At 61.5% G+C, this 16,727-nt stretch overlaps 2 protein-coding genes across 5 annotated transcripts in view; both read right to left on the bottom strand.

The window, feature by feature from the left end:
- The window catches only part of EHMT1 (euchromatic histone lysine methyltransferase 1), a 140,366-nt gene extending 139,328 nt beyond the window's left edge, over positions 1-1,038 (bottom strand). For 3 of the 4 annotated variants that reach the window (XM_044264409.1, XM_044264408.1, XM_044264406.1), the window contains exon 1: positions 999-1,037. In XM_044264409.1, coding sequence (XP_044120344.1) covers positions 999-1,019 — 21 coding nt within the window. In that variant the 5' untranslated portion in view covers positions 1,020-1,037. Of the gene's footprint in view, positions 1-998 lie in introns of all 4 variants that reach the window. The other variant, XM_044264407.1, reaches the window with a different exon arrangement.
- A 2,371-nt stretch (positions 1,039-3,409) lies between these two features.
- On the bottom strand, positions 3,410-11,454 carry ARRDC1 (arrestin domain containing 1). The gene is made up of 8 exons (XM_044264410.1): positions 11,308-11,454; positions 6,352-6,462; positions 5,892-5,942; positions 5,637-5,791; positions 5,241-5,423; positions 4,982-5,158; positions 4,473-4,908; positions 3,410-4,397 (listed from the first exon to the last, which is right to left on the bottom strand). The coding sequence occupies exons 1-8, from the start codon at positions 11,423-11,425 to the stop codon at positions 4,333-4,335; spliced, it is 1,296 nt and encodes a 431-aa protein (XP_044120345.1). The 5' UTR covers positions 11,426-11,454; the 3' UTR covers positions 3,410-4,332.
- Between the last annotated feature and the right edge of the window lie 5,273 nt (positions 11,455-16,727).

Below are 16,727 nucleotides of genomic sequence, written 5' to 3' on the forward strand. Positions count from 1 at the left end.
TGCGCCCTCCCAGCTTACTCCTCACCGACCGTCCCGAAGACACAGGGGAAAGCTCCGAGACACGGAGACGACCGACCACCGGGACCAGAGCCACAGGCAGGTGTGTGCCCGGCTCCCGCCCGGCGCCTCGCCGCGCCTCGGCTCTCTGCAGCGGCCCCGCGCCGCGGACTGCACGCCGAGCACCCGCAGGCACAGCTCCGGGGGCATCGCCTCCTTCCACACGGGTCCCCGGCCCGCCCGACGCCCGCCCCGCCTCGGCCCGCCGCCTCCCGCGCGCCTCTCCCCGCGGCGCCACCAGCGGCCCATCGCACGGAGTGGGGCTGCGGCGCCGCTACGAGCAGGGAAGCCGACTGGCCCTGGCGTTAGCAAGAGCGAGGACTGCACGGCGCGGGCGAGGAAACGGCAACTTTTCCGGTCCGGAGCCCGTCCGAGCAGGCGGCTCCGCGCGCCCGCGCGGGTGACAGGCGCCAGGGCCGGCGGCATTGTCTGGGAGGAGCGCGCCGGCCGGCCAACTTTTCGGTAGCGCCGGTGCCACCCTCTTCGGAACAAAGTGAAAGGTCAGCGGGCGCAGGAGAGGCGCCGGGAGCGCACGGCCTCGCCTCGGCTCGCGCCGCGAAGTTGGCCGGCTCGCCCCACTTTCCCTTTTGTCCTCCGCCCCTTCCGCGGGGCTCCCGGCCGAGGCCCCGGGCGCGCGGGGGCGGGCGGGCGGACGCGCCCGGCCTGCCCTCTCCCCGCGCCCCGCCCGCCCGCCCGCCGCCCCCCGCCCGCCTGCGGCACAAAGCGCGCCCCGCGCGGCGCGGCCCGGACGCCGGCGGCCTCGGCCCGGCCTCGGCCTGAGGCGCGGCGACGGCGGCGGCGGCGGGGAGGCGCGGGCCCGCCCGGCCCCCTCCGTCTCGGCGCCCCCGCCCGCGCCCGCACGCCCAGGCTGCCCGCCGGCTCCGCACCCGCCGGCTCCACGCCCGCCGCCCCCGCCGCCGGCCCGCCGCCCCGCTCCTCACCTCGGCATCGGCGGCGGCCATGGCCCGGGCCCGCAGCGTGGCCCCGCCCCTCCCGCGCGCCATCGCCCCGCCCGCGCCTCGCGGCTCAGGGCGGGGCGGGGCTGGCCGCGCGCGTCTGCGCCTGCGCCCGCACCCGCGCCTGCGCACGACGGCGCGGCGTGCGGCGTCCCCGGCGCGAGCCTGCGCCGGCCGGAACCGGGGCGCGCTGGCCGGGCGGGGGGCGGGGCTGGGCGCAGCGGCCTTCCGGAGGCGTCGCGGCGGCTGGGCGTCCTTCTCTCCTTGTCACCAATATCTTTTCCTTCTACGTGGGCATTCTGGTGGGCTGGCTGGGGTGGAGAAGGACCCCTGACCTCTAACCCCGGACACACTTCTCCTCGTGGGCCTTCGCGGAAGGCGGGTCCTGACTCGCGTCCCAGGGCGGTGCCCGGGCTCGGGGGTGCTCCGTGCTGGCGGGCAGGGGCTGGCTGTGAGGAGTGCCGCCCTGGAGGGGGCTTCTGGGCGTACCCGTGGTCGGGGTGCCGCAGCCGGGGCGTCGTACCGACCGACAACCTGCCCGGCCGGGGGAGCGGAATGTGCCGGTGGGGGGGGGAGGGACGTCCCGAGGAGGAGGGTCGCCTCTGCGGGGGGGCCCGATGAGGGGAGGAGCCTTGGTTAGGGTCGCGTCCCCGCGCGGGTGTGCTCTGGCTGGGGCACTCCCGCCTCGGGAGGGTGTCCCGGGAGGAGTTTGCACCCTGGACGGGGACGGTCCTCTGCGCGGGGAGGCCAGGGCGGGGTCTGTCCCCAGCAGGGTCGCCCCCACTGGTGGGGGGGATGCTCCGCTTAGGAGGTGCGCCCCGTCCGGGCAGCCTCCCGGAGCAGCCCCGCGTCTGCGAATCGGCGCCTGCCCGCCGCTCCCTAGGCCAGGCCTGTTTTTACCACGTTCCGGGAGTGGAGACGTGCAGACTGAAATTGGGGTTCGCGGCGGGAACTGAGGAGGCCCGAGTCGAAGGCTGGTCCGCCTCCGTCTGGCTCGGGACGCTCACAGTCGCCGGTCTCCAGGAGAAGGGGGCGGGGGGCGTGGACCGCGCACACAGGTGCGGAGGAGGAAGGGGACGAAGGCAAGTCCCTCGGGAATCTCCCCGGCTTCTCTGGGACCGCCGGAGTCCGCTCCTCACAGGCTTGGGGACCCACCCCGGGCCTCCTGACGGCGAGCTCAAGTCCAGGCGTGCAAGCCCAGCCGGACGGACCTCCACCCGTATGCCCCCGGCACCATCCTCCCCATCCGCTCTCCTGCCTGGGGCCCTAGTCTGTCCCGTCCCCAAAGCGCTTTTACAACTCCGGGGCCTCCAGCACCACCCCTTCAGGGAAGCCTTCCCTCACCGCCCTCCCAGGCTTGCGCCCCGCGGCTTCCTTGCTCTGTTGGACTCCACCTACATCTTGCCTTTCCCTCTGGGAGTTGAGACAGGGATTTGTATCTCGTGTGCCCCAGTGCCTGTGACAGCGCGGGGAGGAAGGGGACCAATACTTGTCGAGTGAATAAATCATTTGTGGAGGAAAAGTGCTTTATCAGGCAAATATCAGCTGTAAGGGAGCGTGTCCGAAGTGGGAGATGCTGGCATTTTACACTGTCTGCACAGCCCACCCTGTCCTTGTGTCCATCACGTCAAGGGCTGGTTTTGACACATGCATGTGAACTGTGTAACCATCGGGTCAGTCCTGAGACGTGGGCTGAGAGGACAGACGAAGCAGGGGAGTTGAGTGGCCTCCAGACCGCCTAACCGTCGAGGGGCTGCAAGGGGACTGAAGGCCAGGTGGGTTTTACTTGGGCTGCTGCTAGCGGATGTTTTACAGATTCCCCTGCCTGTGGCGTATTTTGAGCTTTTCTCCAATGTTCATCCTCTCCGTGCCCCACAAATAGTAATATTTTAGCGAGGTTCCTGGTTGCCTGGCTAAGGAGCACATTTCCAGATGTAAAGAGTGGCCAATGGGATGTTTGCACAAGTGATACAACCCACTTCCCAGCCCGTAGCCCCCAACTTAGAGGAGCAGGCCCAGTAAATTGGCTGATGGTGAAATCAGGAATGACCTTCCTGGACCCTGGGGTGGAGACCTCAACCTGAGAATGACACCAGGCCCAAATCTTATACTTCTGGACTGTGAAGTGTTCAAGAAATAAACCGGGAGGGGGGGGCAGGGGTATCAATATGTCCACTCAGTCCCCTCAGTTTGTTATAGATAAAGATAACAGGGACACCTATCCAAGGTCACTCCCTCACTATATGTCAGATACGGAATTTCATTCCCAAGTCTTATCTTAATCCCATCTCCGGTATTTCCCAGACCATGGTCCAGGGTCGCTGGCTCCACTGGGCATTTACAGGCCCTCCCCTCAGCACTGGAGTATCTGCAGATGCCCCTTTGGTAAACGTTGCTCTGCTGAACCCTGACTTTATTTTTTCTTGGGTTCCTTGGATCCCAGACAACAGGCATTTGAAAAGGACCTTGAGAGCAGGTGTGGGCTTGTGCTCACACTTGGACAGGAGATGAGCAGTATCCCTCAGAGCCAGGCCTGGGTGGCAGTGGTGAGGGCAGGGATTGAGACTTGAGGCCAGGGATAAAGGAACAGCACAAGGGGCAGGGACTTGGGCAAGCCCGCCTCATCACTCCCCATGGGATTTCCGCTGTAGGAGATCCAAACGCCATCACCTGGGACAGGGGTGCTGGTTGGGCAAGCAAGCCCAAGGCGTGTCAATGTTACAGGGGTGGTCTTCTCCCCGTGTTACAGATACATTTTAAATTAACACCATGGCTCCAGACATGCAAGCCCCACTCAGAGGGCACATTCTTAAGTAGAACCAAGAGGAAGAGCACCAGCCCTGGCCTAAATTAAAGGTACCCAGTCCCTGCTGGTCCTGCTCCCCAGGGTCAGTATTCTGGGCCCTAGGCACCTAGAAGGAAGGGCCCAGAACAGAGGACAGGGGCACGCACCTTGGAGGGGATGGGGCTGCCCACAGGCAGGGTTTCAGGGCTGAAGGGGGGACGGGGGCGGGGGGGGGGGAGAGGGCGTGCCCGGGAGGGTACCCCACAGCTAGGCTGCCGCACACCAGGCAGGAGGAGGGGGCCCCAGAGGCCGGCCTATGCCCAGCTCCATGGAAGAAGCACTTTATTTACATGGCTTCTCTCCAGGCCTCAGCCTCCCTGGGAGGGGCTTGTCCCTGGGAAGAGGCTGAAAGGAGCAGCCAGGCAGCAGCAGGTCCTGAGCAGGCCGGATCAGGCCAGGAGCAAAGAAGGCACGAGGCCCTGGGTGCCCGGTCCCAGGGCGAAGGTCGGCCCACCCGGAGAAGGCGGCACAGGGTCAGTTCCCGGGTGTCAGGCAGGGATCTGCACCACCACAGCTCTGCTCATACGATGGTGGGGCCTCTGCGGGGAGAGAGCAAAGTCTGCATGGGGCTCATGGTGCCCCCTCCCCCACCACACCCGAAGCCCCTCACTCACCATAGGGATAGCCCCATGAGCTGTACTCTGGGGGCAGGATCAAGGTACTGGTAGTGGGCACTGGCCCTCCAGAGCCCTCTGCAAAGTAGGGGACAGTGGCACCTGTGGAGATGCACAAGGGAGGGGGCAATGGGTGGGGAGCAGGGCTGCCATCCTGAGGGCGGGGTTCGGGGGCACCAGGCACAGAGCCAAAGGCGGCAGGTAATGGCTGCTGTTGTGAGTGGCTCTTGGTGGAGAGGGAGACTGCATCTGCGAAGGGGGGACTGCTGGCCGCCGCCTCGCCCTCCTCCTGGGGTGGTGCCGAGGGCACCACGGGGACTGGGGCCCCAGGAGGCAGCCCTGGGCCAGCTCGGGGGCTCATCGGGGCGTGGTTCACAGCAATATTGCCGATGAAAACAGGGAGGGTCACAGTGGCTTCAGGCGCCTTCAGGGAGACCTGGGGAGGAAGCAACAGTGAGGCCAGGCCACCTGCCCGCCCCCGGCCCCACCCCACTCCCTCCAACCCCCACCTGCAGGTAGTAGTCCACGTGGATGAGGCTGCAGCCTGGCAGGGCTGACTGGGGCAGCGCGGGCACCAGGATCTGCTCTTGCCACTGGGCCCGCCTCCAGGCCTTGACTCCCGCACCCTCTACCTCTGCAATGGTCCGCACATCGTAGATCCAGCGCTTGGCCTTGTAGGACACTTTCTGGGGAGCAGCCAGCCTGTGAGCCTGGGCAGGCCAGCCCCCTCCCCGTCCTCCAGCCCCTCCAGCCAGAGGGACCTCTGACCTGCAGCAGACTGGCTACCACGGGGCCCGTGTCCTTGCCTGACTGGTTCTCGATGTCCGCCTGCAGCCGCAGCACCTGCCCTACCACGTAGCCACGGAGGTCCGTGCTGGCAGTGAGGACCACGCTGCCCGTCTTCACCAGCTTGTAGGAGAACTTCTTGGTAGTGGACGCCACGTTGGGTTGCTTGAGGGAAGGGCATTGATGAAGGGGTTTGGCAGGTGCGGGCAGCCCAGATCTCTGTGGCCCCAGGACGAGCCCACTCGGCCCTGCTGTGCCCTGCCCCCAAACACAGCATAGGCAGCTCACGACAGAGAAGGCGCTGCTCATCTGGGTCCCAGCCACCTCCTCTCACCTGGGGGCAGGGCATCAACCAGAAGACCCCTGCTCTGTCCTCACCTCAATGTCGGGGATGCTGTTCAGGTTCAGGGGGCTCAAAATATAGAACACACGGCTGCACTGGTGATCCTTGGAAAAACGTGGTGTGTCGATGGTGGCCCGCACCTGGTGCACGATCTTCCCAAAAGGGCCCTCGAAGGAGGTGGGAGCTGTGGCTGGAGAGAAAGCAGGGGATGGCACCCAACCGTCCCCTGTCCCCCCTCCTATCCACCAGCTGTCACCACCAGGCCTGGCCAGGCAAGGCTGGGCTCTTACCAGGAAGCAGAAACTGGAAGGGGAAGCTGTGCTCTCCAGCTGGCAGGCTCCCTGCAGAGACAGAGGAAGATGTGGGGAGAGGGGACTCAGGAGCCTTGAGGGGACACCACAGGACACAGTTTAGAAATAGGCACTGCAGCCGACCAGTTCATATCGAGTCTGACTCGGCTGCAACCTGGGCAAAGGAGGGGTACAAGAGCTTGGCTTCAACAGGAAAGGGGCCAGAACCCGACCAAATCAAGGAGAAGCTGGCCCCCTTCAACCACCCAGGCCCTATCACGCAATGCCTAGTGCTTGCAGGAGAAATACATCAGGGTACAAAGCCCTGCTAGAGGGTGGGTCAGCATAGGGGTCCCCGAGGCTGATGCGGGTGGGATGAACAGACAGACCCCCCTCAAACAAGGTCTGCCCTGGAGGGGTCACTCTATGCAACAAGGCAGGTACAGGCTCCCAAACTCACCCTTGTCAGCCAGCGACAGAGCACTGTTGAAGTAGCCCTCCTCTACCACCCATGCTGCATCATTGGCCTTGTTGGACACCCTGCAGGAACCCGTGCAGGTCACTCGGATGGCTGCAAGCGGGGGTGGCGGGGAGTGAGTCCCAGGCAACAGCTGGCCTGGGCCCCTCCCTGCCCCATCACAGAGATTTGGGTAGAGCAAACAGCACCACGGGGAGCGGGGCCTTAGGCAGCCCAGCCAGTGACCTGCTGCCCTCCAGAGGGCACCTCATGTCCGCCCCCTCTTTGGGGTACTCCCAGGGAGCCAGGGTGATAGGGCACAGAGTTAAATCTGTCCTGAAGTCTAGAACAGGAGGCCCCCAGTGCTCACCTGTACAGCCCGCAACCTGGTAACCTTGGTTCCCAGCCACACCTGGGCCCACCAGCCCCGAGTACCCTCAGCTCCCTGCAATGGTTGCTTGGGACACCAGTGACGAACAGAAGCCCACAGGGCCGCTGACCTCCAGCCCCACTTCCGTTGGCTCACAGGCACTTGGTTAGGCTGGGAGGCGCCCTTCACAGTCCAGGAAGCTAACTGCCAGCCCTCAGGATGCAGGAATGTGGTCAGACCTGCCTGAGCAGATAAGTACCCCGCAGTCCCGCACACTGCAGGGAGGGGACGCCCTTGACTTCCTGGACTCGTGCTGCCCCGGAGGGCTGATTTCCTACATCAAGAGATGGCTCGGTCCTCTCCCTGACCAGGACCGGTTGCGGCAGAGGTGGCCGCCACCACTGTACGGTCAGGATCTCCCCACTCCAGGGAACATCTGCCCAGAGACCACTAGGGTCAGAAGGCTGTGGCTGGACCAGAAAGGAAGACCGTACAGCTGGAGGGGCCGGGGGCTCAGGGACAGGCAGCCTTGCGGCTCCTCCCCGGTCAACGATGTCCGTCTCCCTGCCCAGTCTCTCCCCTTCCTTCCGTGATTTGATGATCAGATGAGGGGAAGGTGACTCAGAAAGTGACACCCTTCTGACAGAGCCACCAGGCAGGAGAAACCTGGTATCCAAGTGCCCAGGGCCAGAGGCCAGCCACACCAGACATGTCTGGGTCTCCCCAGGCCAACCTAACCCTGACACAACAAGCCCCCTGTTGGTCACCCATAGACCACAAGGCTTTTCCCTGGAAGCCCTTGACCTATCTTCCACCCCCGTTGGCACTGCCCGTGACCAGACCTTGGCCCTGATTTCTAATCCACACTCCATCAGCCGTCTCCTCCTAGGGTCCGACCTGGAATTGTCCCTTCCCCAGAATCTGAGACACAGGGGTGCTCCTACAGGTGAGAAATATGGCAGGGAAGCGAATAAAGGGGGGAAGTGTGACAATTCCAGATGCCAGGCCACTCTACACTCCCCACAGAGATGGTGCATTCCGCCCTGAGTCTGGCTGCCATGCGAATTCTGGGACCAGCAGAGTATGCCAGAAGGAGGGAAGTGGTCCCAGACTGGGACCCACCGTCTGAAGACTGTCAAGTGACCTCAGTAGATGGCAAACTGAGCTGAAGAGTCCCCTGCCCACCTCTGTCCAAACCTCCAATCCACAACACTGTGAGTTACAGTAAACTGGTCGTTCTAACCTCTTAGTTTAGAGGTGATTTGTTACAAGCGAGCGACTTCTACATCGCAGCAGGCGACAGGAACAGATATCCCACCTCAGCAGAAATCAGAGAAACTCAAGTGAGTTATCATTTTCACCCATCAGTTGGCAAATAGTAAAGATCTTGACATGTGTTGGAGAAGAGATGAAGAAACACACCCCTTGATGGTGACGAAGCCGTAGGTGGCTACAGGGGCCCTGGCGAAACATCCGGATGATCTGCTGGGTCCTTCCATGCTCCTCCCAGAGGACCCAGTGGTTCTCAGAATCCACCCCACCTACCCAGGAGCTAGAAGCAACACGTTCATAACAGCAGGGCCCACATGTCCAACAGCAGGATGGCTAAAACACCCACCCAGCCTGGACACGGCCCCCAGAACCCAGGCGAACAAGCCACGGAGTCAGCTGATCTCAGAAAAACAAACAGTATCCCATCAACCCTTGGGGTCTCCCAGAGGGGCCAAACTTCTATGACCTTCCCAATGCCCAGGCAAAGAGCCTTTCTGCAACATGGTGAAGCCCCTCCGGGAACCTTGCCTGAATGAGCCGCTCCCCTTACCGTCTTGGAGTCAAACAGCCTATTCCTGTTCACTCTCTTCCGCAGGGGAACAACAGAACTTCAGGGGACGGACACACACAGTAGGCTTGTCCCTCCTAACCCACGCAGCAGGGATCCGCGCCCGCACATGAGCGCGACCATCACACCAGTGCGTGTGCCCTACGGCACAGCCACAGGACACGGGAAGCGCGTTCTGGCCAGGGCCAGCCACCAGCACACAGCAACAATGCTGCACCATCTAGATTTAAAAGGGTTTCACTTCTGACAGTGCTCAGAGGCATAAAGGCCAGCACCAAACCCATAAGCACGCATTGGGAGGTCTGGGGCTACTCCCATTCTCTAAGGAACACCATCACGTGGACCGTGTTCCAGAGTGACTTCTGGAACTTTTCTCTCCACCAGCGCGCCCCTGGCCAGCAGCTCTCAACCTTGCACCATCTGACTAAGAAGACCTCTGCTTACTCCTCATTCTGGTCCCAAAGGTCTCGCCCACCTCCACCAGTTCCCACAAACCTGGAGCAACCCAGCCTTTGCCACATCTTTTCACTAAAGCTCTATGAGGCACTTCCATCAGTCCTGTCTCCAAGTCTGAAACACGGGAAAAGTGGCCCGAGAGTTCAGGGAGCTAGTGTGGCTGGGGGCTGACTGCTGCTATTGTCTGGGCTCCCCCTGCCCCCAATGCCCATCCTCAAGAGTAGAACATGGAGCACCCCCGCGTGACCCCCAGCCTCAGGCTTGGCGGGCCCCAGGCTCCGGGGAACAAGTTCCTTCCACAGCTTTCCCCTTCCGCACTGGCTCCGAGGACAGCCAGTGTCCTCATGGTTGAGGGCCACTCCTCTCTGTCCTCCATCAAATTTAGTGGGCAAGACTATGAGCCCCCCAGGGCCTGAAGGGGGGCCCTCCCCACCTCCATGTGCTCCTGGAACAGTGGAGGGCTTCCCTGCGGCATCACTAGCTGATAGCAGGAGCTCAGCAAGTATCTTATGAATGGAAAAAAAAAAAAAGAAAGAAGAACCACAGACATTCCTTTTCCAAACCCAACCAGGCCCAAAAGAAGCCCCAGGACAGCCTCAGCACCCACATTCTGTCCACACCCCGGGGGACAATCTGAATAATACTCTTCTGACCCAAAGCCATCAACCATCTACTCTTCAGCCTGTGCCCCTTCTTCCCTCCCCTGTTCCGGCAATCAGCTAGCATGTTAATAGTGGGGACCATCAGCTGCCGCTCCCTGGACATGCTACAGCCCGGCTGTCCATTCACCCATGTCCCACCCATCACATGGAGGCTGGGGTACTCTGCCCAGGCCAGGCCAGGCCTTCCTCACCATGGTCAGTAACAGCTGGTTTGCCCTGGGCCCCAGCTGCGGGAGTATGACGGGGCCAAGGAGCCAGGCAGTGAGCTCCCGCGTGGGGTCTCGCATCCGCCGTCCCCCCGCCACAAGCCCACCCCCACCTCCCGTGCCCTGGGCTCTCCCCTCAGTCCCATCTCAACTGTCATCTCTCCTTGTGCCCCAGGGAAGAGCTGCACTGTCACTCCTGTGCCCCCTGCCACCACCATAACTACCCCACCCAGACCCCAAATTAGGAGACAGGAAAGGAGGTGTGAGTCAGCAAGAGGAGACCACACAAGGTTGGACCCCTGACCAGGGCCACCTTCACCCACTCAATTTCCTCCTAAACCCTGTGGCCTCGAACATGGCAAGGTCAGGAGTCAGACCCATTCAGGACTGGGGCAGCTGGGGCCCAGAAAGGTGGGCAGTGGCTCTCAGTCCCTAGAAGCCCTAGAAGAACTTAGCTGCCAAGCACCCAAGGGTTCAGAGAATCCAAGTCCAGAGGGATGCCTGATGGCCGTGGTTTGGGCCAAGCATCGGAGATGGAGAAGCACTCAGCAGCAGCAGCCTCACACTCAGAACCAGCAATCAGGCGTGGAGTCCCTGGGGGGCACCCTGAGGGCTGAGCTTTGAAGTCCCATCGGGGCCCTGCCCACACCTCAGATGGCAGATAAGGCCAGCACCCGCAGAGAGCCCTAGCAAGGGCCACACCAGCAACCTGACTCCCAGTCCCAAAGTCCCAGAAGTCTGCACCAGCAGAAGGACCAGTCAGAAGGGCTGAGGTTCAGTTCCTAGGTGCTCCCGGGGCTGGAGGTCTGGGCCACACAAGGATGAACAAGATCCTCCCAGCTCTCAAGGCCAAGCCTTAGCCCGGGTGGAAACGGGTGTACCGTGGGGCCGAGGATTGAGGGCCTGCGCCAGGGGCTTGGACGTGTGGAAGAGAAAGTCCCGCTTGGGCCAGGCTCCAGGTGAAGGCCCAGCAGGTGCAGGGTGCAGCGGACCCCGCAGACCCGACAGAGAGGGTCGGGGGCGTGCGTGTGTCCAAGTCAGAGTGGCCGTCGCCTAGGGGGGCAGGATCTAAACCCCCGCCCCCGACTCTGGCCGACCCTAGGAGAGAACAGGAAGGGCACTTGCGGAAGGACTGGGCCACCCTGGCCTCCCTGCTCCGCCCCATCTGCCAGCAGCCACCCACCCCGGCGGGTCTGCGCCGCCCGGCCCGCCGCACCCCAACCCTCCCCGAAGCCGGCGGGGCCCACGACTCGCCGGGCAGCCGGGAGGGGAAGGGAGGGGGTGGCAGGAGGCGCCGCCAGTTCCGCGGGTGCAGGCCCAGCGCCACCAGCTGCCGCTTCCGGGAGCGCCGGCCCCGCCGCAGGTGCTGCGCCGCCACCTGAGCCCCGCCGGCCCGGCCCTCCCCCGAGGCGACCCCGCGCCCACCTCGGAAGGGCAGAGGCGCCCCCAGGCGCACGCGCACGGACCCCGCCAGCGGCTCTCCGGGGCTGTAGACGACGCGGCCGTGGCTCAGGAAGACCTCGAAGAGCTGCACCCGCCCCATGCCGCCGCCCTCGCCGGGCGGCCGCCCTCTGACACCCCCTCCCGCCGCAGCAGCCGCCGCCGCAGCCGCCGCCGCGCTCAGAGCCCCGCCCCCGGGCCCGCCCCCGGCCCGCCCCGTCGGCCCGCCCACTCCCCGGGCCCGCCCCCCGAGCCCCCGGGCCCGGCCCCTTCCCACCCCATCGACCCATCGACCCGCCCCCCCCCCGCCGGGCCCGTCCCCCGAGCCTCCCGGGCCCGCCCCGTCGGCCCGCCTACTCCCCCTCTCCTCTGTCTCCGGGGGTCCGCTTCTCCTCCCGGCTCGCCCCCCGCCCCCGGGCTCCGTCCCGCCTCCACCCTGCCCCCAGCCCCGCCAGAGCCCGCCCCCCCGGCCCTCCTCCCTCCCCTCCCTCCTCGCTGCCCCTGGCCCGCGCGTCGGGGGCAGGTTGGCGCGGCGCGCGGGGCCCCGGCACACAGGCGCCCCCTGCTGCCCCGGGCGCGCGGCCGGCTCACCTGTCGAGGTGTCCGGCTCCCCAGTCTCCGCCCGGCCGGCGGAAGGACGTCACCGGGCCGGCCCGCCGCACCTCTGCGGGAGCCGGCCTCCTGCCGTGGGCCCCGCGCGCGCCTGGGGGAGGCGGCGGCGTCCCTACGGAGCGAGTCTCGGCGGAGGCCGCGGACCGGAGCCCCCTTCCCAGCCCCGGAGGCGTGGGTGCCGGGCCGTCCGCGCCCTGACGACGCGGTGGGAGAGGAGCGGTCCCTGCGGACGGGGAGCTGGGGTGCGGGGGCGGCTGGGGGACCCGAGACGGAGCGCAGCGAGGGGGGCTGGAAGCGGCTGGAGGAGGGCGTCGGCGTGGCCGTGTTTGTGTCCAGAGCACCTGCGTGCATGGGGGGCATTTCCGACGGGGGAGACTGGCTTGGGTCGAAGCTGGGGGATGGGACAGAGTTCCGAGCGGCAGAATCTGAGACGCCCACCGAGGACGTGTGCGCATGAGTGTGAGGAAGACAAAGGACCGCAGACTTGCGGGCCCTGGTTGACCACGGTCACTCGGCTCAGGGCCGGATGACAACGAGAGTTCGGGGTGGCAGCGCAGTAACCTGGCCTAGCGCTGCAGCAGAAGGACGGGCTTTCAGGCTGGAAGGACTCCCCTGGGCCCGGCTGCGGAAAGGGAGGTGCCCGAGGCCCTGGAGGGCCAGCAGTGTCCGGCCGAGTTCCCCGGCCGCCTCGCCTGGGATTCTTAGGTGGGGAGTGGGGGGGGTGGGCCGATGGGCCACACTTAAGACATTTCCCTATCAACACCAGGCAAGTGGAGAAATTCCCAGACTAAGAGTCAGGGTCCCGTGGGAATGGGGAGGATTGTGGGCACCCCATGAATGCCCGATGTCTATAGCAGAGGTCAAGAAGGGGATGTTTGGGGAAGGAGTAAGAGATTGTGTTGGCTGCTGCTGAGGTGAAGTAAGTGAGAGAAAGTGGTGCCCCACACAGCTGTACATCACCCACCCATTCCCTATACTGGAAGCCACTCTGTGACCTTGCTTACACCATCAGCACAAAGGCCCTATTTCCCTACGTGCCCCCTTTCCTCTTGCTCCTGGAGCTTCTCAAATGTAGATGTTTATCTTTTTTTAATTTTTTTTAAGATTTTATTTATTTATTTGACAGAGAGAGGCAGCGAGTGAGGGAATGCAAGAGGGGACAGGGGGTGGAGGGGGAGAGGCAGAACCAGACTCCCCACAGAGCAGGGAGCCGGATGCAGGGTTGGATCCCAGGGTCCTGGGATCATGACCTGAGCTGCAGACAGATCCTTAACGGCTGTGGCACCCAGCTCCCCTAGATTTTTATTTTCACATACACATGCCTGTATCAGGGCCTGGAGCATGTGCCCCCCCCCCCGACTCAGAACAACTTTCCAAGCTCCCAGCTTTAACTCCTCAGAATGATGCCCACCTGCTCCCCTCCTACTGTCATCTTTAAAGCCCGGATCAGTCCCCATTATTTTTTTATTTCAGCTCCTGACTCACTGTCCTTCTGTCCAATACCAGTGTTGCAGGAATTCTTAATGACTCCAGGATCCACATGGGTGATCCTTCCAGTGCCCCACACCCCCGCCGCCCTCTCTTAAAGCGCACCGGGGATTTGTTTTCATCAGGTATGATAAGGTGACAGGCGCAGACACAACTGGCTTGAGAGAATAGTCGGTACTTAACGATTCCCAAGAGGAGGGCACATGGGGAAGGGCCAGGGTTGGTCAGGAGGCAGAATTTTCTTTTTTTTTTTTTAATATTTTATTTATTTGACCAAGAGAGAGATCACAAGTAGGCAGAGAGGCTGAGAGCCGCTAAGCAGAGAGCCCAATGCGGGGCTGGATCCCAGGACCACGAGATCATGATCTGAGCCGAAGGCAGAGGCTTAACCCACTGATCCACCCAGGCGCCCCGTGGAGGCAGAATTTGCTAGGAGACCATGGCCCAAGAAATAGGTGAGGCAAGGTAGGCAAGTTGGAGCAAGCTTAGGGTCAGGTTGTTCCAGTGGTCTCTACTTGTCCAGTACCTGGCCCTACGGTGATTCAGGACGGACAATATCGGTGTGTGAGTTTGGTCAAGGAGTGTTTGGCGGGTATGGCCTCTGGATTAGTTGGTCTGCATGTGAAAGTTGTGGTCCCAGGCAAGTTGCTATCTTTAGGAATGAGCTTAACCCTGGGAGGGGCAGCCTTTCCCCAGCCAGCAAGGCCCCCAAATGTCAAAGTATCATAAGATACAGAAAAGAAGAGCATGACCAGTCAAGCTCTTGTCCCCATTCTCCTCTCCTCCGAGAACCTTCCCCAGGCGATGTAAGCATCTGGGTCCTGTGGCTTCCTTAGTTTGTCTGCAAAGATGTCTGGCAACTTCTCCCATCCCTTTGCATTAGCGCTGCTCCTTCTGTCAGAAGGTAGGGTCCTTCCTCTCCTATTGACTCCGGGCCGGCCCCTGACTTGCTTTACCCGGCAGAACTGCAGCGGGCGAGGTGCCGCATACGCGGTAGGCTCTGAGGAGGCCTGGCAGCTCGTTCTCGTCCTCTTGGGGTCCCGACCTCCCATTTCAAAACACCTAGTTACCCTCCTGGACAGATCAGAGAGAGAGAAAGGCCTGCACAGGGGAGTGAAACCATCTCAGACTGGCTGCCTCAGCCCCACACCCGGCATGACGGCGCCTGTAGGAGTGACCCAAATTGCCCTGATTTATTACTTATTCTGAAATCAGGCTGCCTTCAGCCAGGCGGCTTTTCTACTCAGTGTGAGAGTTATGGGGTGTGCTGAGGATAGAGGGTCCAAGATCTCTCTCTCATTTGCGTGTCTGATGCCTTGACTGAGGCCTCTCCGCATGGCCAGTTTGGGGTCCTGCACACCAAGATGGTCTCCAGATAGTGAGACTGATGACCCAGCAGCAAGTCCCCTGGAGGGAGAAAGGTGAAGCTCCCCGTCCGCAGGCCTGTACTTGAGTCCCAGAACTTCCCACCACACTGCGCGCATTAAAGCAGCCACAGAACCAGCGTGGGGGAAGTGCCACACACGGGGAGGAACTGATTGTGACAATCTGAGACAATCTGCCACCTGCAGAAGAACCAACAGCTGAACCCAAGTTAAATTACAGAGTCATGAGAAAATAAAGCTGTTGTTCTAAACCACTGCATTTTGGGGTGGTTTACTATGCAGCAATAGATAATTGGGACCAAAACTGGTACCTAGAAGTGAGGGGCGCCTGGGTGGCTCAGTGGGTTAAGCCTCTGCCTTCCGCTCGGGTCATGATCCCAGGGTCCTGGGATCAAGCCCCACATCGGGCTCTCTGCTCAGCGGGGAGCCTGCTTCCTCTTCTCTCTCTGCCTCTCTGCCTCCTTGTGATCTCTGTCTGAGATGCTGCCATAATAAAATGTAAAACCTCGCACTGACTTTGGAGCAGAGAGCATGTGGGCACTGGCAATGAAAAACTTGATGATGAGGGATGCCATCAGAATTGGTGGGTGTCCAGAAAGTGGTAAGACCATGGCCTGGGGTAACACAGAAGATAGAAAATGCGTCTAAGATCTGATTTTCCTGGCAGAAAACATAAAGGCCAATTGGCTTTGTTCAGTTATGCTAACGTGAAATGAAAGAGGAAGATGAATCAAGGAGGTTGCTGTTCCACGTCCCAGCAGGAGTCAGAGGACGTATTTCCAAGCCAGGCCTTGCTGAGTTGGAAAATCAAAACTCTTTCTCATTTCCAACCTTTCCAGGCAGCAAAAAGATCTGAAGGTAAGAAATGATGTCATGGTGAAGAGTAAATCCAGAGTGCTGCCAGCAAACCTGAGAGTGGAAGTCAAGGGTATGGTTGTATGATCCCTTCTGAAGACTTCTGAGGCTCGTGGGTGGGGGAGAGAGTCCTTGCAGACCCCCTCAGCCACACAAAAGGGCTTCTGAGAATCTTGAAGTCATTGTCCCACAGCACCTGACTCCTGGGCCACAGGAGAGAAAAGCCTTCTCAAAGACATTTACAGTATAGCTTTTGTCCAGTGAAACAGGTACAGTTTGTCATAGAGAAAATCCATTTTTTAAAATATTTTATTTATTTGACAGAGAGAGATCACAAGCAGGCAGAGGCAGGCAGAGAGAAAGAGGAGGAAGCAGGTGCCTCGCTGAGCAGAGAGCCCAATGTGGGGCTCGATCCCAGGACCCTGAGATCACGACCTGAGCAGAAGGCAGAGGCTTTAACCCATTGAGCGACCCAGGCACCCCGAAAATCCGTTTTTTCTTGAAGGGTTGTATCTGCTTGAGGTAAAATGTAAAATGGACAGATTATGAAATAAAGTTGCTGGGCCCCTGCTTTCTACCAACAGGAAGCAGGCTGACGAAGTTACTCAGCTGAAAACACGGGCCACTTCCTATGGAAAAGAGGGCGATTGCAAATACAAGGCCCAGTGCCCTGGGGAGGAACCAAGAACGCAAGAAACAGTAGCCAAGGGGCACCTGCATGGCTCAGTGGGTTAAAGCCTCTGCCTCTGGCTCAGGTCATGGTTTCAGGGTCCTGGGATCGAGCCTCGAATCGGGCTCCGTGCTCAGCGGGGAGTCTGCTCCCCCACCCCGCCTACTTGTGATCTCTCTCTGTCAAATAAATCTTTAAAAAAAAAAAAAAGAAAGAAAGAAAGAAACAGTAGCCAAGGGAGCCACTTGCAGGGAGCAGACCAGCCCTGGTCAAGGAGGATTGTGACAGGTGTTAGCTGGATTCCAGAACTGCCGTGGGCCAGTGACTAAGGGTCTAACCCTCCTTGTTGGACAGGGTGTCTGCTCACTTGCACTGTGCTTTGCCACTGAATGTTG

Source organism: Neovison vison, chromosome 9, assembly GCF_020171115.1.
Source record: "Neovison vison isolate M4711 chromosome 9, ASM_NN_V1, whole genome shotgun sequence".
NCBI lineage: Eukaryota > Metazoa > Chordata > Mammalia > Carnivora > Mustelidae > Neogale > Neogale vison.

Bases quoted from the DNA above. Each gene is read 5' to 3' on its own strand.
- ARRDC1 (XM_044264410.1), bottom strand. From the start codon at position 11,425: ATGGGGCGGGTGCAGCTCTTCGAGGTCTTCCTGAGCCACGGCCGCGTC. The intron at 6,463-11,307 runs GTGGGCGCGGGG...CCCCGCTTGCAG, and splicing joins GGCGCCTCTGCCCTTCCGAG to CCATCCGAGTGACCTGCACG. The intron at 5,424-5,636 runs GTGAGGACAGAG...CCTTCCCTCAAG, and splicing joins ACAGCATCCCCGACATTGAG to CAACCCAACGTGGCGTCCAC.